We start from the raw sequence: 25,136 nt of genomic DNA, 5'->3' as shown, positions 1-25,136 counted from the left end.
AGTGGGCGTCTGTGACGTCAATCAGTGTAGACACACACACACACGCACACACACAGTGAGACACTCCCCTCCTCTTCCAGTCCCATGCTAATATATGCCTCACTGCAAACAGCAGCAGTGCCACGGATCACAGGCATAAACATCAGCACACACAAACAGCCCCCACCCCTACCAAAAACAAACACGAGCGCAGGAACACACACAGACACGCAGATCTGAGTCTCATCTCTGACCTGTGGGTGATGCCAAGCTCTCATTTCTGTCATTAATGCAGAAAAAAAAAAAGGGGGGGGGGGGGGGGGGGGGGCGATTCTGTGTCATCGGCAGAAGAAATAGTGGAAGTAATCAGGGAATAGCAATCTTAAAAGTTTTCACAAAAAGGCTAACATAGAATAGAATAGAACAGAATCTATAACCTCCAGTTGTTAAAGATGGATCAAAACCTTTTACTTTACTTTCCTGCTGCCCGTTCTAATTTGTTACTGTGATATATGATGTTACTAGACACACATGCAACACTGTGTGAATGGCATTTCATTGTTACAGATGGTTGAGGTAGTTTACCAGCTCAGTCCAATTGTTTCAGACCGACAATTTTGGGTTCCATCGAAGGGTCACAGCATAAATTTGGGGAGTTCTGAGACTAACACAAGGGGAAAGAGGAATTTTATAATCTTATCATGTTTTTTTCATGTCAAGGCTTAATTTTAAAAGAAACTGATAAATGGTGATTTAGATAAAAGTGATACATGCAGAGGAGTAAATAGTACATTTTCCTCTTAGAAGTATACAGCTGCATGAAATTTGCTGAAATAAAGTGGGTACCTGAGTGAATGTACGTAGTTACTTTCCACTGCTGTTAACCCCAGAAAGGCAGATTTTAAAAAACAAAATGATCAAAATCAAAGCTGCAGAGGGCGAGATATTCAGACTCTTATATGGTCCAGTATGGCTCAAACACCTGTAACACTGGAGCCTACATTTCTCATCATGCAAAATGAGCAGAATGCCCATTTAAGACAGTCAGGTAAAGTTAAGGCTACATAAGATTACAGTATATGAGTGGCACATGGGCTGCTGTGGCAGGTAAAATAATGGGTAAATGTACAGCTGTGCTGCCTTTCTCAGTAAATTGCACCCCTCACTGTGCTGTAAATCTGCCTTTCTGTCCACCTGGTTGATCACATGTTATGCAAGCAGACCTCTTTGTCACATGGCTAACATTGTGATCCATCGTAGTGCATTTAGTTTGCATAATTAATAAAGTAAGGTCTCAGTGACCCACAGGTTTCTGAATGGATTTGATATGTAAGAGACAAGCAGACGGGAGGCACAGACACCATTCAGGAAACATAATCGTCTCCCACTACATTCTGCATCACTGCACAATTTGGATGGATGGAAGAGGAGTTAAAGTAATGACGGTACAATTTGAGCCAGAAAATAGCACAGATGGGTTGAAGCTGCAAGTGGAATAACAAAGTAATATGATCGACAGGTTCAATTCCTCAAGGTTTTCTGATTCAGGCTTTGTGTATAGCATGTATTTGGCAAGTTCGCCTTTAAGAAATCATCCATCCATGTCACAGAGTCGTGATGACACAGACTTCTATCTAGAGAAATGAAAAACTATCTTTGAAACACTCCTCACTGCCTTCCCATTTTTGCTGTTAAGGATGAATTAGCGAATAAAGTGAGAGTGCATCAATTTCAATGTGGGGGCAGTTAGTATGTGTGTGTGCATTTCTGATGGAGGGAGGGGGTTGAAGGTGTGTGCTTGTGAGAGTGTAAAGTGCTAAAGATGCAGCAGCCACTTGCTATGCCAGTTGCTCTATTTCTTCGAGTAAAATGGTTTTCTTGGCTGTTTTTCATCAAGGTTTTTATCCTCTTGTACCCTCAGCTGGAAGAGGACTGAGTCATAGCAGTCAAGGAAGCAGGTGGGTGGGAGGCACACAGTGGGCAGGGAGGGGGGGCGAGGAGGGAGATGGAGGACGTGGGTTGTACGGGCTAAGGGGTGCGAGGGGGAGGTTGTAGTGAATGAAACAGAATTATGAATGGTGAATACTATGGATTCATTTTATTACCTGGTGTTCATCAGTCACAGCAACAGCAATTCAGTCTGCGAAGCTGCATAAAACCCTAACAAATGATAATGGTTTCCATCAGCTGTGTTCCAGTAAGTGTTTTATAATAGCAGGTTCACTGGTGACTATGGTGGCATTCAATAAACACTGTTCTCACATGAGACTTGGCAATCAGCAGACAGTTACAGAGGAATTCATTTGGCCTACAACATGAAGGGAGATTCGAATCAATTGGCTAGCAGCCATAATTACCTGGTATCACACTCATAGAGCAACGTGTGTCATGCCTCGAGCCTCTGCTAGCCCCAAGTTGATGCTTTTGTTTTCATGTGTAGTACAGAGGCTGCATGTGCCCACAAAGCGTTCCTATTTTAACTCTAAGGTATGAAAAGATTTGTAAATCAGAGCAAATAAAAAGCCTTTTACTTGTTTGTTCAAGCTGTCAAAGCTGTATGACTGATTAAAGAAATGATATTGAGGAGACAGTCAAATCGAATGCATTAGCCACAGAGAGACAGATGTGTGGGTGATGTTCTCTTTTTGTCTCAGTGAGTTTGGATCTGCTTGTTGAAGGTGGACGGGTGGGCAGGCCATTAGGAGAATTGATGTGTGTGCAGCTGTGTGCAGCTGTGTGCATGTGTGTGCGCGCTCCTGCATGTGTGTGTACGTTTCTGCTCTAACATCACTGCTGTCGTCACCGCAGCCACCTCACAGTGACTCCCCTGTGACTGAAAGGCCTGACAACCTCCCACGCTCTCCCCATAAACTCCCCTGCTCCTGCTCCTCTCGCCTCGCTTTATCTATAACCTCACCCCCCCCCCGCCGTCCTTTGCTCTCTGTCTCCCCCTCAACTCTGTTTTCTCATCCATCCATCTCTCTGTCCACTATCTTTCTCTTTCACTTCACCCACCTCCTTTCTTCTTTTTGCTTGTTTTCATCACTCGCCCCCTCGTTTGGTGTGTGGGTCTTCCCTGTCTTTCGTCATGCTCTCTGCGCCCACCGTGCTGCCTGTCTCTGTCTCTATGGAAACCCCGAGAGGACATGAGTGGCTCAGAGGTCTGTGAGACGCTGATACAGACCATATTAGATCGCACACTCGCTTTCTCTCCCAGAGAGCCACATGCTTGCAACCGTGTGCACACAAGCGCAAGCCTATATTGTGTGTAAATAGGGGTGTGTGACAGTGTCACTACCTGTCATCACACATGAGCCCCCCCCAGTGGAAAGAGATGCCCCATCTCCCCCTGTGCCCACGACTTATGAGTGGTGTGAAGTGGGAAGAAAGGCTGGAGGCAATGAGGGAGTAAGGAGGCCGCCCTTTTGTTTCATTATACCGTCGGTCTCTTCAATTACTGGCTGGAGAAGGGGACCACCTGATGCTGCCTCCGCACATAGTATATTCCCATCTGAACTCCCACACACATGTACACACACACTCCTCTCTCGCCCCCTCCTCTGCTGCCTCCCTTTTCAGTCTCACACCTCACGAACCATATTCTCCTCACATTTACACATTGTTGAGCCTGCTGTGTTGCGTAGACCGTGCGTCATTCGGGTCCAAACACATCTGAAGGACAGGTGATTTGTGATAAGAGGCCTCACACAGACAGAATTTCACAGCTTTGGGTCGCTCTCCTGGGCACCATCGTGATTTGACGGTCGCGCTTAAGTGGATCATTGCAGAGCGCAATCATGGGGAGTATACGTAAGCTGTGCAGCATGTCCTTTTGGGGAAAAGTGGAAGGGGTGTGAATGAGAATGGAGCAAAAAGACGAGAAAAGTGATGTTGGAATTCGTTTTCTCTTTTCGTTTCCCCCTTTATTTTTTTTTATCAAAATGTACATGAATAAACTACAACAAAGGACTACATTAAAGAAGACATCAAAACGGGCAGCAATAACGGGGGTCAACAACTGAACACACACCCAACCCAGCCCCAGGCCCACCCCGTTAACACCCCCAGTGCAGTGAGATAAAGACATGCCAATGATGTCTCACATTTAGGCACTTGATTTTCCCTACCGAACCATCTTTGGTCATAGTTGCTGTTGCACGGCTTTAAACTTAGATTCAAACAGGTTTGAGGTGGTTTTGAAATTGTTTCGTGTTGATTTGGACTGCGTGAATTAGAGGATGCTGATTCATGCTGAGAGGAATCACATGGGTTTATGTGTAATTCCTTCGGTTTCGACAGATCTGCGCCTGCCATGTTTAGAGATGATCCAAAGATGGTTATAACCTGGCCACCTCCATAGAGTAAACTTTAGCAGTAAATAAATCAACACTAGATGGTACAGTACTTCACATGATTACAGAAAGGACTCCACAAGGGAAAGGAATCAAGCACTACATCTTAACACAATTTACCTGAAAACAATGCAGTGTAACTGCACACGATATACTGTAATCAATACGCTGTACAGTCTATTGCAAAGGCATTGTTGTTGGCATTTTTCTGTAAGAACTAACCAGTCTGTTTACCACTGAGTATTATCTTGGAAAGTCTTGCAAAAATAGATCAATTTTTATTAAATTAAAAGCCTTTGCTTCAACTTCAGAATGTGATATACTGTATATTAAGATACTCATGCATGTCTAACTTTGTGTGCATACAGTATACTGTATGTTTGTTTTTGTGTGTGTGTATTTGTGTGTATCTGTTGTGCATGCATGTGTGTGGTCTGATGAATGCACTGTACTCACTGGTAGACTTGTCCCTCTGTAGACTTGTGTCCATTTTTTAAGAAAACACCCCGTCAGCAACGGATTAACAGAGTTACATTTAACTGTTTAAGAAGCATAGTAGTCACACAGTATTTGGCAGTGAGAGAACAGTCCTAATTTATCCATGCACAATATCAACCACAGGCAAGGTCCACGTTCTGAACAAACCCATTAAGAACAACACAGTAAGAACATGAAAAGAGTGTACAAGAATTCAAGAACCTGGAAGTGTTTTGTGTGTGTGTGTGTGTGTGTGTGTGTGTGTGTGTGTGTGTGTGTGTGTGTGTGTGTGTGTGTGTGTGTGTGTGTGTGTGTGTGTGAATGTCAACAGCACAGATGGTTTCCTAGGGAGACCAAAGGGCTATGACTCATGCAGTGCATACAGCATTTTCTGGAATTTTAACAATATCGGAAGAATTATTATTTTCTCCACAAAGCCCAGATAATTAAATATAATCATGTTGGAACATTACAGAGTACTCTGGGAGTTTACTGTAAAAACCCACTCAATCCCACCCCCATAGGTCTATTATAGACCAAACAGTTTATCCCTGGATTACATTTCCATTCTCCAGCTCTTTCTTCATGGCGAGCACCTCACCCTTGCTCGACTGTGTGTTTTGTGTAATTACATATGTGTTTGTGTGCGTTCTAGACTAGTCCGGTCTGTGAGTGGAGGTGTAAGGGGTACGGTTGGTACAGCAGAGTTGATCCCCCTTGGGGTATGTAGTAGCTGCAGTAGCTGGGTTCTGCTAAATAAGGGGCACTGTGCTCAGCAAGGTATGGGGCAGGCTGGTAGAAGCAGGTCACATGGTCTGTGTTGGGGATAATGTTCTGCTCTCCCAGAACCTTCAGTGCCAGCACTGTGATCATGTTCAGTGTCTGACGCCTCTCATGTCCCATCAGACACACCGTGCTGTCGTCTACCACACGACGCAGCGTCATCAGGTACTGGTACTTGCTTCTCTCCTCGCCGATAAAGTGGTTCTTCAAGTAGGACAGGATCTTCCTCTGCTGCTCCTGCACGTCAGGGAAATCGATGAAAAAGCGCGAGCACATGTAGCGCTCCAGTGTCTTTATCTGAGTCTCGCTGGCCGGTCGGTAGTCCCTGACCAACAGATTGCTGTATTTCAACAAGCCACCACCTCGAATCTCCTCAGGGTTCCTGGTGGCGATTAGGCGGTAGCGCAGGTGGTCCATAGCTGCCTCAAAGTCGCCATACATGCTCTCTGCCAGGACCTCGACAGCAGGGACTGAGCCACATGCCATAGGACCGTTGGTCTTTTCAGGCATGTCTGTGTTTGCCTTGGGGACCTCTTTGTTCTCAGGCACAGAGCTGGATGCCTCATTGGCTTTTGGAGGGGCAGAATCTCCTGGGCCTGCAGACTGAGATGGAGGCAGCACATGGGAGGTGGAGCTTGGGATTGTGATTGGAAAAGAAACAGGCTCTGCAACCCGAGGCAACGATGAGATATAATCTTGTTCTTTTTTATCCTCCAAATGTAGGAGAGGAATTCCTGGCTGAGGGGAGGACTCTTTAATCTGTTCCTCGCTGTCTGTGTTCAGTATCAAAGGCTCCATGTCTGAAGATACCTGAGGTACAAGGTCCTCTGACTCCACTGGCGGAGTGAGGCAGAGGAGGGGAGGGCTGAGGCAGGGGGAAGGGGGGGTAAGACAGAGCGGAGGAGGGCTGAGGCTAAGCATAGGAGGTGTCAGATAAGGAGATGAGCTGAGGTAGGATGAGGTAGGGCTGAAACTCAGGGGTGGAGAGCTAAAGCTGGTGGTAGGGCTGACGGTGCTGAGCATCGGAGATGGGAGGCAGTGAGATGGAGGGGTCAGACATGGGGGAGGGCTGAAGCTGGGTGGCGAGGGAGTGAAGCAGGGAGGGGAAAGACTGAGTATGGGAGGGGTGAGACAGGAAACAGGAGGGGTGACACAATGGGAAGGGGAGGGTGAACAAAGTGTGGTCTCCTGTGGGCTGCTGTTTGGCTGATTCAAGTTTGTCTTTTTGGTCCCCAGTTCTCTGTTTTCATCTTCATCACTGAGCTCAACTTTTGAGGTATGTACAGGTTCTTGGGTGTGTGAGCTGGACGTATCAGTGAGTGAAACTAACACATCCACTGAGTCAAGATGTTCTGATTGTTTGGGTGTGGGGACAGTTTCTCTGGTGGAGGACTGGCTTTGCTCATCAATAGCCACAGGTGTAGATGGTGTCTCTTTTAGGGTCTGAATGTTTGTCTCACATGAACTCTCTGTGACGAGCTGAAGGGATGATGGCTCTTGAGGTATAACAGACACGGAATCTGCAGCAGAGGTGGAGATTATATCAGGGACTGGATCAGGAGCTGAGGTAAGGTCTAGGTTTGAAGCTAGGTCACTGGAAGGGTTGGGTTCAGGCCCAGGGTTTGTTTCAGTAAGGACACTGCTTGTTGGGGAAGTGCTAGGGTCTGAACTGGGAGCTGTTGGCTTTGGGTTAAAGGCTGTCTCATGTTCAGTGCTGGGGCAGGGGTTTGGATCTAGACAGGGGGCTACGACACCTTCGCTTTCAGAGACTGGACTGGGGTAATGATTGGGGGTAACCTTCTTACACATCCTCCGGGGGGGTTTGGGAGAGGAGTGTTTGAGCACCACCATGTGAGATAGTCTATCTGAGACCTTACAAGAGGGAGAAGAGGAGGTCTTTTTGTCAGAAACAAGGCTGGGTGGTGCAGGTAAAATATCCTGAGAATCCGGAGGGCTGATGGTATCAAGTGTGTTCAGTGTTTTATCTGAGTTATCTTTGTGTGGTGTGCTGAGAATCTCCGGTGTATCCTGTGTGCCAGCAGGCTGTGTGTTGTGAAGTGTAAGAGATATGGAAGAGTTGGAGCAGGAACAATCAATACCCTGTGTGTCGTCTATGTTTTTTGCTTCTGATGCTAAAATCTCTTCTGTCTCTTCACTTATTTCCGTGTCATTTTCCCTCTCTGCTTGCTCCCCTGCCTCTTTTTCTACTTCTCTTTCACTTGCTAACTGTGTCTCTATCTGTGCATGTGAAGATGTGCTGGAGTCTGGAGCAGACACATGTTGTGTCTTATCTTCCTCATTGCTTCTCTGATCCTCACTGAAACACTTAGAAATATGTGTACTTTGCCGTTCTTCTGCCAAGTTTTGAAACTCTGTCTGGGTTTTGTTTGAGGTTTTTGGCGGCTCGGACTGTCCCATCTGCTCTGTGAGTTCGTTCTGTTCATCGGGGGGTTTAGTGTGGTCACACTGTTCTCTCTGGGCAGAGGATTCTTTGTGATTTGGATGTACTGGTTGTTGGCCATCACAGGGCTGGGTTTGCTCTGACTGTTCTACCTTCGTTGAGCAGTTGGTTTCGTCCAAGAGCTCTGGCTCATGTCTGAGTTCAATCTGAGTTGGTGGTTCGGCTTCCTCAGAGGTTTGTTTCTTTTCTGACAAGAGGTTTAGAGGCGTCTGGTCAGACAAGCGTGTCTCATTGAAGTTTTCTCTGTGTTCTGACACTTCTTTCGACTCTGCAGGTGTTTTCTCTTTGTCGTCTTTTTCAACCTCGGATTGTTTTGTCTGGTTTGAATGTTCAGTTTGTTGTGAGAGTTCTGTGTGGGACTCCTTCTCATGCACCTCATCACTCTGTTGTGTCTGGCTGATCTGGGCCCCCTCTTTGCTGGATAAATCTCTAGCAGCACTCTCCTCTGTTTCTGCGGCATTGGCCTGTTTGAGCAGAGAAGGAGGGTCTTTATTCTGATTCTCTGCAGGCTGGTCCTTAAGATCAACAGTCTTATTTTTGTGCTGTGATTCCTGCTGCATGTAGGACTCCAAGAGACGATCCAAAATGATCTGGAAGGAGTCGACACTGAACTCAAACTGCCGCCTCAGTACGCTCACAAATTTGAGCTCCAGGTTTTTGCCACTGTTGTTTGAGAGTGAGATGAGGCTCCAGCGGTCATGCTCATTAAAGACCTTGACCATTTTCTGGACGTAGGCCTCCTTCATTGTAGCACTGCTGATCCGCTCCCTGTTGACCCCAGCAGGTAGGCAGTCCAGCAAGCAGCCCAGCACTGACTCCTTGATCACCTGGGAGGGGAAGACGTCAACAACATGACAGCTACAACTAATGACTGCAATCTGAGTGCAATAATGCTGGTGTCATTGAACTGAATATTGCGATGCTCATGGGTTTAGTTTTCACTCTAATGCAATTTAAAACATTAAAACCAGTACTGTTGATTAAGCCTGATGGTAAAATGTTCTGAAATTAAATTATGGGTAGAATCACAATAACATTATAATTACTATAGCATCTCAAAAATAAATACTACAACAGCCTAGAGGTAGTGGAGATTTAGTGTCACAGTCAACGATAAGACACAGAGAGGACTGAAACCTTCTTTTCAACTTTTATTGGATTGATCTGCTTCCTTTTCCTAACCAAGGCGGTACAGTAATCATACCTGAAACTCCTCCTGGCTGGGCAACTCCACTCCAAAGATGATGTCCAGGTCCTTGTAGCTTGTTCCGTTGTCTCGGACAAGGACGTGGCTGGCTGTGGAGCCGTTCAGACGAACATCTCTAACTGTTATCCCCTGCTTCTGCAGCCTGGCCCGCACAGCTATGATGATGTCTCGAGGACGCAGCTCCAACGTGGGAAAGTTCCCACGGCCGTGGATTGGAACCACCTCTGACAAAACCTGATGGAGAACCTCCACCTGCTCAGTGTTCAGGCTGTGGAACCGCTGACTAGATTTGGTTTCAGTCATGCTGCTGCCCTGAAGGGAGGGATGAAGGACAACAGTGAGAGTTCATTAAACCTCCCCAACAATATGTGCTATGTGGTTAACTCTCTCTCTCTCGCTCGCTCTCTCTCTCTCTCTCTCTCTCTCTCACACACACACACACACACACACACACACACACACACACACACACACACACACACACACACACACACACACACACACACGCACACACACACACACACGCCCACTTAGCACTCACTCACACTCATATGCACACTCCCTGCTGGTCTGCTGTCTGCAAGTCACAGCTTGGCTGACAGATTTTCCACAATGCTAATGTAACTGCTGTGTTGACAAGCTGACACATGGAGCGATCCACATAGATGTGCTTTGCATAAATATTCTTCCACTGCTTAACCAGATCACAACAAATTAACAGGACGTGTTTGACTGGAATCACAAAATCTGAAACACATTCACCACCCAAACTTTTAGCACATCAATTAGTCCTTTTATTTACACTCCAACCTCAGTGAGATACAATATCTGGTTCAGTTCTTTTAAAAACAAACACAAAATACTTGTACTCAATTATTTCATAAATGCATGATGTGTCATTTCTATATTAATAACACAACAACAATAATAATTGTAATAATAATAGCAATAATATTTATATTAATAATTCTAATAATAACATGTAAAGGCAGACTTAATCTTTGTTTATTGATTGTTTCCACCAGAGGAGCAAGGGTTAAGCTGAATGAGTCATCACCAGCAGACTGCATTAATCACACCAACGTCACTAATTAAAGACACACATCTGTTTTTGTGTCCGTGTGTGCAGCACATGATGTGTATACATTACAAACAATGACTCCCGCACACATTCATGTGAGTATACGCATGCTTTTATATAACACTTTTGTAAACTGTAACACAAATTGGAACAAAGTGGGATTTAATATCAGCCAATTATTTTTGTCTGGCTTTCACGTGTTATCCTCTTGGCAGCTTCGCACGCAGCCTCTGCATCCAGATTCCATCAATCAATGTCTACAAACTAGACATATTTTTCGATAAACCAAACAGCATTTGCCTAACCAAGTCTGTCAGAAGAGTCTCTGTTATGTGACTGAGTGTGTGATTGTGGGTGCATATAAAAGTGTTTCTGGGAGTGAGTGCTCATGTTTGAGTGTGTAGCTGTGGTTCATAGCAGCCCATTATGAACCATTGTTTGCTTTAATCAATAGATGTCACTCAGTGCTACAGCTGAATGCCGCTGATTGCTATGATTTGTCAATACTAGCAGGGTAAACATTGGGATACTAATGAGCAGTAATGGGATGCTTTCTGTGAGCAGTTTGTCAGACATCACAGGGCTATAGTTTGCAACAACCACAAACAATCTATTATAGGGAGTGTTTAGAAATCTTCTAATCCATGTTGCACACATTTCATCAAAATCTAAAGAGCAGTGCTTCACTCCATAGCGCCTGTTAAGCTACAGAAGATAACCTTGTCGCTTATTCAAAAAGAACTGAGTTTGCTTACCAGAAGACAAACAAGTTGAGTCTGAGAACACAATGCTCAGAAAAAACTGCTGTGGATGAGACATCTGTCTGAGCCCACCTGAACAAGGTGAACTTCAAGTTGCCAAAAAAATAGCAATCATACATCCACAGGCGGTAAATACAGTTCCAGATGTTGATACGGATCATAAAGACAATGAAACACTGTGTTGAGGAGGCAGAGCAGCACTGCGGGACTGTTTTCCAGCAAGCCCCTGTATCCCCCCCTCCCCTCCCTCTTCGCGCTCTTCTGCAAACTTGCAGCCTGAGTGACTCATCCAGGCGTATCGGCTCAGCTCACACATAATCTATGGCCATTGAAAACCCAACAAACCACAGGGTCTCTACACCGGACGAAATCTAAACCAAACACAAACAAGAATGCTCTGCAAACTTAGGTTTCCACTCCAGTAAAACACATAAAAGAGAAAATAAATTCTGTCCCGTGGGTAGAAAAGTCTTGATAAAAGCAGCAGCAGCAGCAGCAGCAGCAGCATGATGTGTCCAGGAATTTAATCTAATTCTGCAGAGGCCTGGTATATATAAATCTAAATATCCTCTTTATTTTACATTCACTTAAATAATCATTATTATTGATCATTAATAATCAATAATAATTCCATGAATTATGGTTAAACTCAGTGTTTGTTGAATGATCCTACAAAATGTAATTTCAGTGTCTACTGACCAGATATTTTATATAGAATATCTAAAACTTGCCCTGATAATACTTTTCGTACTGTTTCCACATAAAATAACCACCAACTAAAGGTGACAGTTTACCTTCTGCACTGTCTCACTGCCCATCACTACTTCATATTCCCTGGAACTGATCCAGAGCCCTGTCCAATTCCACTCTGCCCTGCTGGTCTTCACTCTAATCACCTAATCACACACTTACTTACTCCTGAGATACCAGGTGTGGGTAATTAACCGCAATTAAGTGCCTGGCAGGATAAAGGGCAGATGCACTTCTCTGTGCCAGGATTAAAAACACATTAGACAGCGGTGTGCGCGCGCCATGCAGACACATAAAAAGTGACAGTGCTGAGGGTTCTTACCTGTTGCTGTGGCATTTGAGGGAGCGACTGGCTCCTTGACAGCAGAATTAAACCTCGAGTGTCCACTCGGAAGCTTCGGTTCCGGAGAGTCTCGTGTCTCTTGTCCGTGGGTTTGTTTTTCTTTTAAAGTCCCTGCCTACTCCGGTGATGCTCGGTGCTGATGCTGCTCTGTCCCTCACAAGGCATACGAGGCTAGAGTCTGTGCGCGAGTTCATTCGGGCGCTGTCCAGGAGCTCGCGTGGTGCTGAAATGAGGACTGATATGAGTCCTCGCGCTCTTGTTTTCTCCTCCGGCCGCCCGGAGCGTAACGCAGTTTCCATAGCGACCTGCCGTCATTCAGTTATGACTGGGGAGTGTGTGTGTGTGTGTGTGTGTGTGTGTGTGTGTGTGTGTGTGTGTGTGTGTGTCTACAGCAGTGTACGGTCACAACAATGATGGTGGAGTAGTGCGTTGTGGTGGTGGTGGTGGCGCGGGGGGCGTTAACAGGTGTAATATAGTTCTAATATGCGCCTGCTTAAAAATAGAAGTTCACGAGCTACATTTTGAGGAGGAACCTTTAACTAAAGTCTGTACATTGTACTGCCTGAATGAATGCCTGTATAAACTCACAGGGTTATTAAGCCTGCTGGATGAAGACGCACTTTATAGTGTGCCTGCTCTGGTGTGTTTGTCGTATAAATGGGAAATAAAATGGACAAACATCCCAAAATGTTACCCCATGGCTGTGCTGGTGTTGAGGCCAGGACTCTCAAACCTCAGGCAGGCAACCTCGACTGTTAAACTGAGGGCTAGTTTTGAGGAACATTTTTAAACACTTCTCATTCTTTCCTCTCAGGCACCCATCATTACATTTGGTGCTGTGTCCATACAGACTATCAGCAGATACAGCATGAGTCATCCATGCTGCTCCCTCCCCCTGACCCAGCCGTTAATCCCCACAACCCCAGCCCCCCTTCGGCTGGCCGGTGCACGCACACACCGGAAATCTTTTTTCTCTTGGAACAAACGATGACCCTGTTATTCCTCGTGCTGCATTTTCAAGCCCTATGTTCCATCTCTTCATCACCAACTAGCCTAAATCCCTCTATGTTCCCGTCAGGTCACACATCTTTCCAGTCTCTCCATGCACAACCCTACAAAACGCGGGTACAGATGTTGATTCTCGTTGATGCATCAGAAATCAAGTGAAAGAAATGACTGAAAGCGTTAAGCCAAGCAGTGAGCGGCTCAGTAGAAAAGGTCAATTTACTCCTTCACTAAAAAAGAACAAATGACGTCACTAGACGTGTACCACAACCTACCGATACCGGGTACAAACTATTTTTAGCCTGGATGGAACTTGTCTGCTTTGGACACGCGCGCCCGTCCATTCTCCAGCAGCCGTGACGTAGGAGGCGCGAGCACGCCATGCAAAATCGTGACCGTGTGACGACGGTGAAAGGTAGACTGGAGGGGCTGTTGTGTTCAAAGATAAAGATAAGTCAAGATAGTTCACTTGTCGGGGTCTAGACACGTATTTGTGAGTCCTGCAACGGTTCAAGCGAATTTATGTATTTATCCAAAAGAGACGACAAACCATATCGTATATGGATCCACCCATCTAATATTAGGCTATTTATATTTATTTTCATAGAAAACAGCAAAAATATGAAGGAATATTCGTGGTTTGCACTGTCTAACGTCACTGTTCTGCGCATGCGTCACATGAACACCTAATTTTCAACATTTCAGAAGCGGTTTAGAAGGTTTTTATCACCCGAATAATTAAAAAAGATCTTTCTAATTGAAAAAAAGGTTAAACAATTACGAGGTTGTCGATTTGACCTCAAAGCAAACGCAAACTGCTCTTCTTCTTAACTGACGTGAAACAAATGCGGAAGTAAATAGACGTGAATCCTCTCGCATCATTGCAGTGACGAATGTGCGCTAGGTTGAAAAAAATCAAAACAAACAATTGTGAGTGGCTGGATGCTACTCTGTAGCTGTGCATCACCAGACTGAATAGTTGTCTCAGAAAGAGGCCATCATGTCGAATATGGAGAGTATCCTTTCCTGTGTAGTCTAGCAGACATAACGGTAGATTGTAGCCGCAGCTGATCAAATGTAACCTGGGTTTAGTAGCTAATCATGGTGTGCACTAGCTTGTAACTTCTGCACAGTCATTCAGTAATGAAGGAGAAGAGTGACCCCCTTGCTAGCTCGCCTAGCTAATTTGGTCATGCTATGGTTCAATATTCACTTGTTAAGGAAAATCAATTTGTCTTGCTTACACCCAGTTGGATTGAGTTAGCATAATGCCTTTGGGTGCCCCAGTTTACATTCAGTATACATTTTACAATTCCAGTGTTTTACCATTACTAAAATAAACCATCCCCTGACTAACCATGCAGAACACTTGTTCAATCTCAAGTTTGCTGCCAAGGATCTACAGCGCAACTCCAAGAAATGTGACAAAGAGGAAAAGGCAGAAAAGGCAAAAGTGAAGCAGGTTGGCTTGTTAAATTGGGAATTTATCAGAGGCCAGGATCCAGAGAAAGTCTGGGCTGTGTAATGTTTGTCTATGTACTCCTCTTTTCTTTGTTTCTCAGGCTATCCAGAAGGGTAACATGGAGGCGGCGAGGATCCATGCGGAGAATGCCATCCGTCAGAAGCATCAGGCCATAAACTTCTTGAGGATGAGCGCACGTGTGGATGCTGTGGCTTCTCGGGTCCAGACTGCTGTCACAGTGAACCAGGTCAGGGCTGCAGGTGGATGGTTTGTCAAAGACTTGCCTTGCTTTCTGATGCTACGCATAGCATGTAAATGACAGCCTGTGATAAACGTACCTAACGTATGTACTGCAGGCACACGTCCATTTTTCAAGCCTCTCAACCTCTCATTCAGAGAATCACCCAATCACTCAGTTCGAGAAAATGTGCAGAGGTGTCTGTGAAAAATCAACTCCACTACAAACGATAAGTCCATCGTGTCACGCAGCATGCCTGCTCAGCACTGCAACTTCTTTTTTTAGTGTTTTTATTATTATTATTGGAGCATTTTCTGCCATCAGCTGGCTTTAAAGCAGGGAGGTTGTGGTCCATGGACAGCATCTTACCTCTGAAGCCATAGGGGCAACCCAACATTGTAACTTCCTGAGACACAGCAGACCCAGTAGTCAGTAGTTTACCAGATATTTACACTGTGCAAGTATTTTTCAAAGTGTATGCTTTTTAACACTTTGAAAACATCTTATTTTGGAAGGCGCAGAGCTGCAGAGTGTAACTATTTTAGGCTAAAAAGTCCAAAACAGTCTTTCCTTAAGACTCACTCAGTCAAGAGTCGTACACAAAGGAGACACAGGGAGTGAGAGTGAACAAAAAAGGCAAGCACACATGCAAACTAAAAGCCGTTAATTATGTAATGTCATTAGATGTGCTTCAGACTTTAGGCTTTTAGCTTCTCGCTCTTGTGAAAGCAACAGCCTCTTTAAATTGCTTTAATTCAGGTTTGCTGTAGGACAGGAATTATTTCATAGAATAGACTTAATAATGTGTTCAGAAATGGAAGCGCGGTGTGAGGTGATGTTGCTGAGAAACACCTCAGAGCCTCTGTATTTTGTGGTCACACTGCTGCCTGCCTCCTGAAACATTAACTCAGTATTACATTCATAATAAACACCTTTATACTAATTTGGTCAACTATTATGTGGTTGTTTTTGACGAGCTTCATCCTCAATCAGTGGCATCCTTGAAATATTAGGGATGCTTTTCGGATGAGAGGTAGTCATGGCAAAGTATCTGGTTAAAAAAGAAAATGTGACACCTAGTGGAGATAGAAGGATACAGCACTTTCAGCTTCGCCATCTCCCCGTCTGACTTCCAATGCCCTCATCCTGTTTTCAGTCACAACAGGTTAGACCAGTAAAAAGTGAGAGGACTGCAGAGACGTCAACACTTTACTTTATGTGTTTTTTTTTTTTGCCCAGGTGTCTAAATCCATGTCAGGAGTGGTCAAGTCTATGGATGCTACGCTCAAAAGCATGAACTTGGAAAAGGTAGCGTAGACAGACACAAACAAATCGAAACAAAATCTATCAGTAAAGTTTTCCATAATGTTGTTTCCTGTCTTTCTCTACAGATCTCTGCATTAATGGACAAGTTTGAAAGCCAATTTGAAACTCTTGACGTGCAGACAGCTCAGATGGAAGACACAATGGGCAACACCACCACTCTGACAACACCTCAGGTAATAAACACTATCCTCCAACAACCAAGGGAGGCGGCGCTCCTGTGGCTGCTTCTGAAGGCGGTCTCAACCCCAGTCGTGATTCAAACACTGAATTTTTGAAATGCTTGTTTGTTTGGTCGTCTTTAGAATGAAGTGGATATGCTGTTGCATGAGATGGCCGATGAAGCAGGGTGAGTATGGCCCCATCACCAAACAATCAAAAATAGCAATGACGACAACGAACGTTCTGATAAAGGATAATAATAAATGCAGGGAATTTAAAAAAACATCTATATTTTAATAACTAGACTAACCTTAAAAAATAAAAAAACAAGACTCACTAAATAAATTCTGCTAAAAGCTTTATTTAATTGACCGTCACTTTCAAAACAAACCTCTTTCACTGTTTACAAGGCTTCCTTGTTATACAAAAAGCCCATTAAGATTAATGGGACAGTTTTAAAGAAGCTGTGCTGTGAGGTCAGAGAGACTTAATTATCCCCCATTTCCTTGATTTTCTTTAAGAGCGAAGCAGCCGAGCAGAGAGCATGGTGAAAATGTTTTCTGTTATTTTTTTTTCTAGGTTGGATCTCAACCTGGAGCTGCCTCCAGGCCACACTTCCTCACTGGCTTCATCTGTGGCATCACCAGAGCAGGTAACACATCCACTCACTATTCTGTCATTATTTTTGATGTTTTTACGTCCCAGAAACAGAACTCACACATTATCTTTGGCAGTCTCATGAGCTAGTCACCCAAATGGAAACTCCGCTGACACGTTCACCTCCTGTACGAGTGGCAGGTGGCTCTTCAACATGAACGAAAATATTCAAATAACCAGAGAAACTTCAGAAAATTTGCAGCTCAATATATTTTTCCTCTGTCAATCTGTATTCTCACCATGTACGCAGCCTTTGGTGGAGTTTAGGAACATAATGGAGGGTGATAGCGTGACATAGACGCAGTATATTTGGCCTCTTGCACCTAAACAATGACTGCGTGGAACATCGTGATCATACACATCGACAGCGGAAAGGCGGATTATGTGGCAGGAAATGTTTGAGTCGTTCCTGAAAATGTTTTCATACATTTTCCATCAGCTCACCAGTGGAATCCATTGTTACAAGCATAATTCAAGCAGACCACAGCTGCTATTTGTGAAGGAAATAAATACAAACTTCATGGCCTCTCAAGCCTACAAGGGTTGAGTGATAGTCCAGTTTCTCAAGCTTCACTGCCTTTTTTTTCTGACTTGAGGCACCATTTAAACCAAAAAGGGGCTTCTATGTTTTGATGTTTTGGGCTGTAAAACTGACTCTGATTGAGAAGAATATTTGTCTTAACACTTTGGATGGCTGGCATTTGTAAGAGCAGTACAATTTCATCTTTGGCTTCCTCTTACCGTCATACCTGTTCTGTGTTGTTACCAGGACGAGCTCTCCCAGAGGCTGTCCAGGCTGCGAGGCCAGGTGTCATAATGATGCAGTCAATGACGCAGTCAGGAGGAGGGAGAAGAAACAGGGAGAGAAAAGTGCAAAGTAAACAAATAAGGTGCCATGTGCCTGCAAGCTCTGCGCCCTCCCCTGTGCTCCAGGTTTGTTCTTTTCTGAGAAGTGAAGGAGAAGAAAATATATATTCCTATTAATGTTCATTTGCACACTCATATTTAACACGTTCTAATTATTTATTGGCTGGGATATGGGACAGCATCGTGCTGGTATGTTTATTTTCAGGTGGAACACCCTGAAAAAAAAACAATTGTATGTTGTTTAATCGCTGATACCTCATTTCAATATATACTATGTATAAAATGCAAAGAGCAATATATTTATTTATTGTGGATGTATTTATTCACTCACTGATTGACGGGGTGTTGTAAAGAGCATGCCTGTGTTGTAGCTGTTACGCATGGCTGGGGATGTGTGGACCTCTGGTGTCGTCGCCTTGTCCACTTCTGTTTTGGCTGTTTTGTGCTGAAACTCAAACTTATTTTACTTTTTTATATTTTACCCAAAAACAGGGCAAATTGTAAATGTTTGCTGGAATATTTTTGATTTTCTGTATGTAGCAGTAACCGCTCCAGTGGCTCACCATGCACCTATATGCAAAGAAAGAGTCATTAAAAGAGTTTTTAACACGTTTTCACTTGTCACATTTCTTCGGTCAGTTTAGTGCTGTGTTTTTGGCAAAGAATGCATTCCTGCATACCTCTCTGTCCCTCCTTTTTCCATCTTACCCCTCCTCTTTCTCTCCCCCAACGGAGAACAGATGAGAGGTCAAAGGTGTCACCTGTATAGGAAGCGGCCCTCTGCCGCTCGCATGCCAGTGCCTCATTACACACACACACACACACACACACACACACACACAGAATTCACCATATCCCATGGGGGAGGCGAGACTCAGCTGGGAGCCATTACAGGTGCTGTCCAAGCACACACAAATATCTATACATGAGCACAGCCGCAGCCCTGTAGCTGATGGGAGTCTTCCAGAGTGACACTCAGCCACCTCTGACCCTTTTTGCGTCCTTCCTAATCATCATCAGCACACACTTAACTACATTCACAATCATCATCAGTGCCCCCAGACTGACACAAGTCTCTATTTTGCCTATTACACACATGGTTTTTCAAGTCCTCAGACATTATAGTGGACCAAAAAACACTGACCCCAGTGATCCAACAGCTGTCAGTCATTTCTGCCAGGAGTTAGATCACCTGGAATTAAAATTCCATGTCTCTTTGCTGTCAGACCCACAAAATCTATTTGGTAAGTTTTGTTTTAAATCTATTTTTAACCGTCAGCGGTCATCTCTTTAAGTGTGATTAAAGTCAGGGGAGACTTTCATGGCCGGTTTTTCTGTCCGCTTTCTGCATCTCAACATGTGCAAGGATGCTTCTTCCAGATGTGCTAGAGACAGCTCCTGTGTGAGCACTGCCCTGTGGCAGAAACCTGTGTTTGTATATATATATGTGTGTGTGTGTGTGTGTGTGTGTGTGTGTGTGTGTGTGTGTGTGTGTGTGTGGGTCAGGCGTTGATACCTAGTGCCGTTCTTCCACAGGAGTGTTACTTGCTGACAGGCAGGGATCCGGTAGGCCGGTGGTCCTGTCCCCATGGCCGACCTGTCCGCCTCTGCTCAGAGGAGGGGGGAGCTGCTCAGAGCCACACACACACTGGCTCCATGAAAAGCTCTAATTACAAAAAGAGAGACTGGTTAGACTTTCAAATGATTCACACAGGTTATGAAACCATCCAGACAGTTAGTCATGAGCTGGGATTCAGCAGGAAAACATACGTGCTGAGGTCCAGTGTTTTATCTCAAGAATGATTTTTTTTTTAACAATGTTTTTATTGATTTTCAATAAGAACATACAAAAACACATCCACACATACCATACTATTTGCACAATGGCACACAAGCAGGTCTCACTTCTTATAATAATAATAATAAATAAATAAAATAAACAATAAGATTGTCACACTCAATAGCCTTACAAATAAATATAATCCATTATTGCATTAATTACATAGGTCAGCTTTTCTAATGTAACACACACTGCCATCTCTCTAATCCAAGATTGTGTAGAGGATACTTCAGTCTCTCTCCAAGACAGAGCAACCATCCTCCTGGCCTGCAGGAGGCCAAAGGTGATCAGAGTCCTACACTTAGAGTTAACAAAAAAGCAATCTGGGTATATCCCTAAAATACAAAGCTTTTCTATGCAGGGTACCTGAATACCTGTACTTTTAGTGCGAACAACCATTTTCCAGAAAGCTACCAGCTTAGGAAATTCCCATACACAATGAGTCAGGGTACCCTTCTCAGTCAAACACTTCACACATGTATCTGGAGTGCCAGGGGACCATTTATTAAGTTTCTCGGGGGTTTTGTATAGTCCTCATTAGCCACTTGTGCTGTAGAAGTTTCAATTACTCAAGAATTAAATTTAATGTAACAACAATGATTTGCCTTTATTTGTTATATGTCATTGTAGATGGAATTTTTTGGACTTCTGGTGAGACAAATTAAGACAAGCTGTCAGGTTCTGATGGAATTTTTTTAAACCTATTTCTTGACATTCATAGGCTAAATCGATTATTAAAACAATTTGATTTGAAAATTCCCATTTTCCCTATAATTAGTACCAAATTGCAAAGTTCTTCCCAGTAAATTTACTAAAATTATGAAGATATTTTTAGAAAATTTCTCCTTCCAAAATGTAGCATTACCAGATGTACTTATATGAACTTGAATCACATACTTTATTTCACAAGAATGTGTGTATATAGCTTTTATTGTTGTTTATATTCTTTGTGACACAGTTCAAAGTTGTTTTATGGTTCCAGTTCAACCCTGTTTGTTACAGTGTTTCATCCAGTGTTTCGTCAGTTGAGTGAGTGTAGACAGTAAAGAGACTCATCTATTTAAGGTGGACTTTGAGATGGAAACGTTTCATACGATGAGGCAGCACAGGTTCTTTCCCTCTTTTCCTCTCCTTGTCTTCCTTCTCCTCCTTAGACTCTTATTTGAAATATTCTATTACTATGCGTGAAGGGTCAGGTCAAACACAGGAAGCTGAGCTGATTGGTTCTACTCGGATATCGATGGGCATGTGTGACCAATCACTGCTGCCCACGGCTCTCCCCAGCCTCCATCTGCTGCTGCTGCTGATAAGTGTGTGTCTAATCGTTCCAGCCCAAGGCTCTCCACAGTTTCCACTCACCTCTTGACCATTGCTTCCTGTCAGATGTGTTAACGCTGCTTTTATTCAGTTTTACTGTCTCGTGCACACACATACACACACATGTTGACACAGCTGGCCCTATCCATCCCTGCTCTGCAGAGCACGCTTCATTAAGATTTCACCTCACCCCATCACCCACCCGATATCTCTTACAGTCAAACAACCCGTGAACATGGACATGTAGCTTTGTCTTTTGCTCTTTATTGAGGCTGTCTGCCGGTCGTTGTGTCTACACACATGAATGTAGCATGGAGTATGTGCCACGTTGCATTATTACATTATAGTTCATCACCTCACATCAGCAACTGTGGCCTCAGATGAAATGAAATGGTGAACATGGCAAACACAGAGGGTAGACGTCAGAATGCTGGCAGTGTTGTTGTGTGCATGTTAGCGTGCTGACGTTAGCATGCACTACAAAGCACTGCTGTGCCGAAGTACAGTCTCACAGAACTGCTAGCTTGGCTGTGGACTTTGCTACTTCAAAAAAATGAAGTATTTGATAGAAATTGAATCTTTAACATGTGATGTCTTCATTTATTTTCCTTGTAAAAAGTACACAGTATGTTCAAATGCATTTCAAATGAGCAATAATCATAGTAAATCACTTGTGGTTGTGTTTACTCTTTACTTACCTGCTTATTTCAGATATAACATGCTAACTACGACTGCAACGGTGTGTCTCACTTGGCTGTGGATTAGCAGTGAAGTTGAAGGGGTTAATGAGGTGTTGCTCTGTAATTGTTGACAACATGACTGTCTCTTGATAATATTGAGAGAAACAGGAAGCGAGGAAATCTATTAATAGGATTTATACTTCTGGAATTACATTATTATTGTACCAGTGTGTGTGTGTGTGTGTGTGTGTGTGTGCATGTGTGTGTGTGGTGCATATGGTAAAACACTCTGCAGGTCTGCTGTTAGTCACACTCCCGCGTCTCAAATTGAATTAGCGTTGACAGCGCACAGCGCCAGCCGCGTGTATGTGTGTGTGCATTGGGGGCACTAGCTGTTGGCAAGCTGTCTTTGTGTGTGTGTGTGTGTGTGTGTGTGTGTGTGTGTGTGTGTGTGTGTGTGTGTGTGTGTGTGTGTGTGTGTGTGTGTGTGTGTGTGTGTGTGTGTGTGAAACAGAAGAGAAAGAGGGCCTTCCCTCCCTGAAATCAATTAAGCGAGTATAGGTTTGTAGCTGGGGGTTTGAGGGGGGCACATCCTGTAGAGGGCAACGCAGACAGACAGCACCATCTGGGGCAGCAGGCATGTCGACCCTGAGTTGAGACATGAAAGAAGCAGGGCAGGGATAAGAGGAGAGGAGAGTACAGGCCAGCCTTAAATCACTCTTTTCTCCCCAACCCGTACCCTCACCCCAGCCCCTCATCTGCCATCCGATACGTCAGCCACGGAGCATCATTCTCACTCAATCACTCTCCGTCTCTTTCCTTATTTCCCCCTCTCTTAGCTGTATCTGTCTCAGGAGTGATAACCTGTCATACACAGGAAGCGAAAAGAGGTAAGAACGATCTATCCCTCTGTCAGAGATCGGGGCAAAGAGAAAAAGAATATCTCACATCTCTTGTTCCAAAAGGGTTGATTTATAGGTCTGTTTTAAATAAAACCAATGCCAAAGAGTGCCTCTCTCTCTCTCTCTCTCTCTCTCTCTCTCTCTCTCTCTCTCTCTCTCTCTCTCTCTCTCTCTCTCTCTCTCTCTCTCTCACACACACACACACACACACACACACACACACACACATGCACCTGTAGAATCCCCCTTAGGTCCATCAGACAGAGGAAGGAATTAGCACACACGCTCTCTTTTAGGGGGAGGGGTGGCCCTGCATGATGGACAGCCAGGGTCAGAGTGTGCGTTGTGTTTGTTGGTCATGAGCTGAGTGCTGACAGGCCTCTTCCAGCCACCCTGCTCTAAAACACACAGCTCCATTGATGACGAAAGCTGAACAAGAAAGTGAACATAATAAGAGGCCTTGGTAAAATGTAATCATTCATAAATTAAACTTACAGCTTATACAGGAACACACATGCAGCACTAAACGCTCTAGTTAGTGTGGCGGTGATGGAGGAAGTAGTCAGATCCTTTAATCAGGTAGAAGTAGCAACAGCACTGTGTAAGTCAGCAAAAATGTAGTCAGTCATTGCTTCATGTATTATATCACATGATCAGATTATTACTGCAGCTATAGTAACATGTAAACAGTGTTTTAATGCTGTAGCTGGTGGAAGTGGAGCTCATTTTGTATAATTCTGGGTAGGTTTATTTACTGTTTAACAATGCACCAGATTTTTATACTACAATACTACAAGAAATACTCCACCACAAGTAAAAGTACATGGATAGGTGCAACAGAGTGTACTTCAATGATCAAAATGTTTCTACTCAAAGAAATTTGGTGATCTAGTATTTTTCAGGAAACTGAATGATTAAATGTCCCTTTGTGGATTTACAACCTTTGCCTACTTCTTGATAAATAAGACCATTAAAAAACCCATTGGATTATCAACAAATGTCACACAACTGAAAACAAGGGTGTTTCACAGGACAGTGACAAAAAAGAAGTACTCATTATGCAGAGGGCCCCCCGTCAATGTGCTTTAACACATAAGCAATACTTTAGCTGATCTCTATAATTTGGATAGTTTAATCTTAAGTGAGTGCGTTATAAACATATCATATGTTTTAGATGTAAAATCTAGTAACCTTTAGCTGTGAGATAAATGTAGTGGAGTAAAAAGTGTAATATTTCCCTCTGACGTAGTGATGCAGAAGGTATAGACAGGACCCTAATTGAGTAAATATACACAGTTAGTGTAGTACAACAGCGTTTTGTTGTGAATCCTTTCAACAAATCAGTCACGTCTGTAATTAATGAACCCACAGCCTAACAGCCTGAGAGTTTTCACAAAAATGAGGGAGGAAAGGTGAAGAAGAACAAGTGAGGTGTGAGGGGAAAGTGCAAGAGCTGTTTGGGTCATTAACACTTTCCATGATAATGGCATGAGTGTGAGGCCCAGAGGAAACCCCAAGACACACACACACACACACACACACACACACACACACACACACACACACACACACACACACACACACACACACACACACACACACACACACACACACACACACACAAACATGCAGGCCAGGTGCCAGGCCACATGTTAAAGTAGTTTGTTCTCCACTCATCTAACCTCTGCTCCTGAGGCCTTTCAGGGAAGCATGCCTATGCAATGCCCCAGTGACCCGTGTCTACACACACACGTGTCTACTCACTTGCAAGCAGTATGCACATAGAATACACACATATACAAAGCAACATGCAAATCCTCAGAGACCACAGGTTCTGTCAGCTCCTGTGATCTAAAGCTGTGAGACCTCAGAGTTTGAAATGAACTTGTCGATGTTTCCAGCAACAGAGGATGTCTCTGATGCACAGGAGACAGTGACGGGATGACGGGAGAAGAGAGCAGAGCAACTTCTCTATCCTCGAGGCAAATATAGTTTGAGCAGTGTATTCCTGCTTCATGGGGCAGTAGAAGAGCGCTTAATAACTGTTAAACTGCCCTTGCTTTTCACATTACTCACTCAGTGTAATTCAATTTCAGCCACAGCTGGTTTCACTTTCAACTTTACAGCTGAGTTCAGTCACGTCCCATAATCTGACCTGATAAATAACCAGCTTTTATTGAGTTTGCAGAGAAAATAGCGTCCAGTATAAACCTTCACAGGAGACCCACAGAGCCAAACACGAGTGAAGGCTGGAGGGCATGAAGCTGACTGGGCAAAGGACTGAGTGTATGTATGTGTGTGTGCACATCTGAGTGTATGGCAGCTATTATTAGGAGATAACTGATGCATGTGTGTATGTGTGGTGTGTGTGCCGTGAGTGTTTTAATCTAATGAAGGCAGAGTATATTTTCACATCCAGATTCTCTGCCGAGCGTCTCTCCTGTTTCAGGATGCCATTTCACGTGATTGGAAACAAATGACTTCAGGGT

At 44.0% G+C, this 25,136-nt stretch overlaps 2 protein-coding genes across 3 annotated transcripts in view; one reads left to right on the top strand and one right to left on the bottom strand.

Moving 5' to 3' along the window:
* Positions 1 to 3,872: 3,872 nt before the first annotated feature.
* On the bottom strand, positions 3,873 to 12,497 carry LOC139331263 (mucin-5AC-like). Its single transcript, XM_070962665.1, has 3 exons — positions 12,174 to 12,497; positions 9,257 to 9,571; positions 3,873 to 8,879 (listed from the first exon to the last, which is right to left on the bottom strand). The coding sequence occupies exons 1-3, from the start codon at positions 12,186 to 12,188 to the stop codon at positions 5,460 to 5,462; spliced, it is 3,750 nt and encodes a 1,249-aa protein (XP_070818766.1). The 5' UTR covers positions 12,189 to 12,497; the 3' UTR covers positions 3,873 to 5,459.
* Positions 12,498 to 14,081: 1,584 nt separating this feature from the next.
* The window catches only part of LOC139331264 (charged multivesicular body protein 1b-like), a 30,543-nt gene continuing 19,488 nt past the window's right edge, over positions 14,082 to 25,136 (top strand). Inside the window, exons 1-8 of one of the 2 annotated variants that reach the window (XM_070962666.1) lie at positions 14,090 to 14,215; positions 14,564 to 14,661; positions 14,762 to 14,908; positions 16,139 to 16,207; positions 16,291 to 16,398; positions 16,528 to 16,571; positions 16,964 to 17,036; positions 17,811 to 18,521. In XM_070962666.1, coding sequence (XP_070818767.1) covers positions 14,200 to 14,215; positions 14,564 to 14,661; positions 14,762 to 14,908; positions 16,139 to 16,207; positions 16,291 to 16,398; positions 16,528 to 16,571; positions 16,964 to 17,036; positions 17,811 to 17,858 — 603 coding nt within the window. In that variant the 5' untranslated portion in view covers positions 14,090 to 14,199 and the 3' untranslated portion in view covers positions 17,859 to 18,521. Of the gene's footprint in view, positions 14,216 to 14,563; positions 14,662 to 14,761; positions 14,909 to 16,138; positions 16,208 to 16,290; positions 16,508 to 16,527; positions 16,572 to 16,963; positions 17,037 to 17,810; positions 18,522 to 25,136 lie in introns of those variants that run through there. The other variant, XM_070962667.1, reaches the window with a different exon arrangement.

Source organism: Chaetodon trifascialis, chromosome 5 (genome assembly GCF_039877785.1).
Source record: "Chaetodon trifascialis isolate fChaTrf1 chromosome 5, fChaTrf1.hap1, whole genome shotgun sequence".
Taxonomy (NCBI): Eukaryota; Metazoa; Chordata; class Actinopteri; order Chaetodontiformes; family Chaetodontidae; genus Chaetodon; species Chaetodon trifascialis.
Note: the sequence above shows the minus strand (reverse complement) of the source record. Positions and strands in the feature narration are given on the sequence as shown.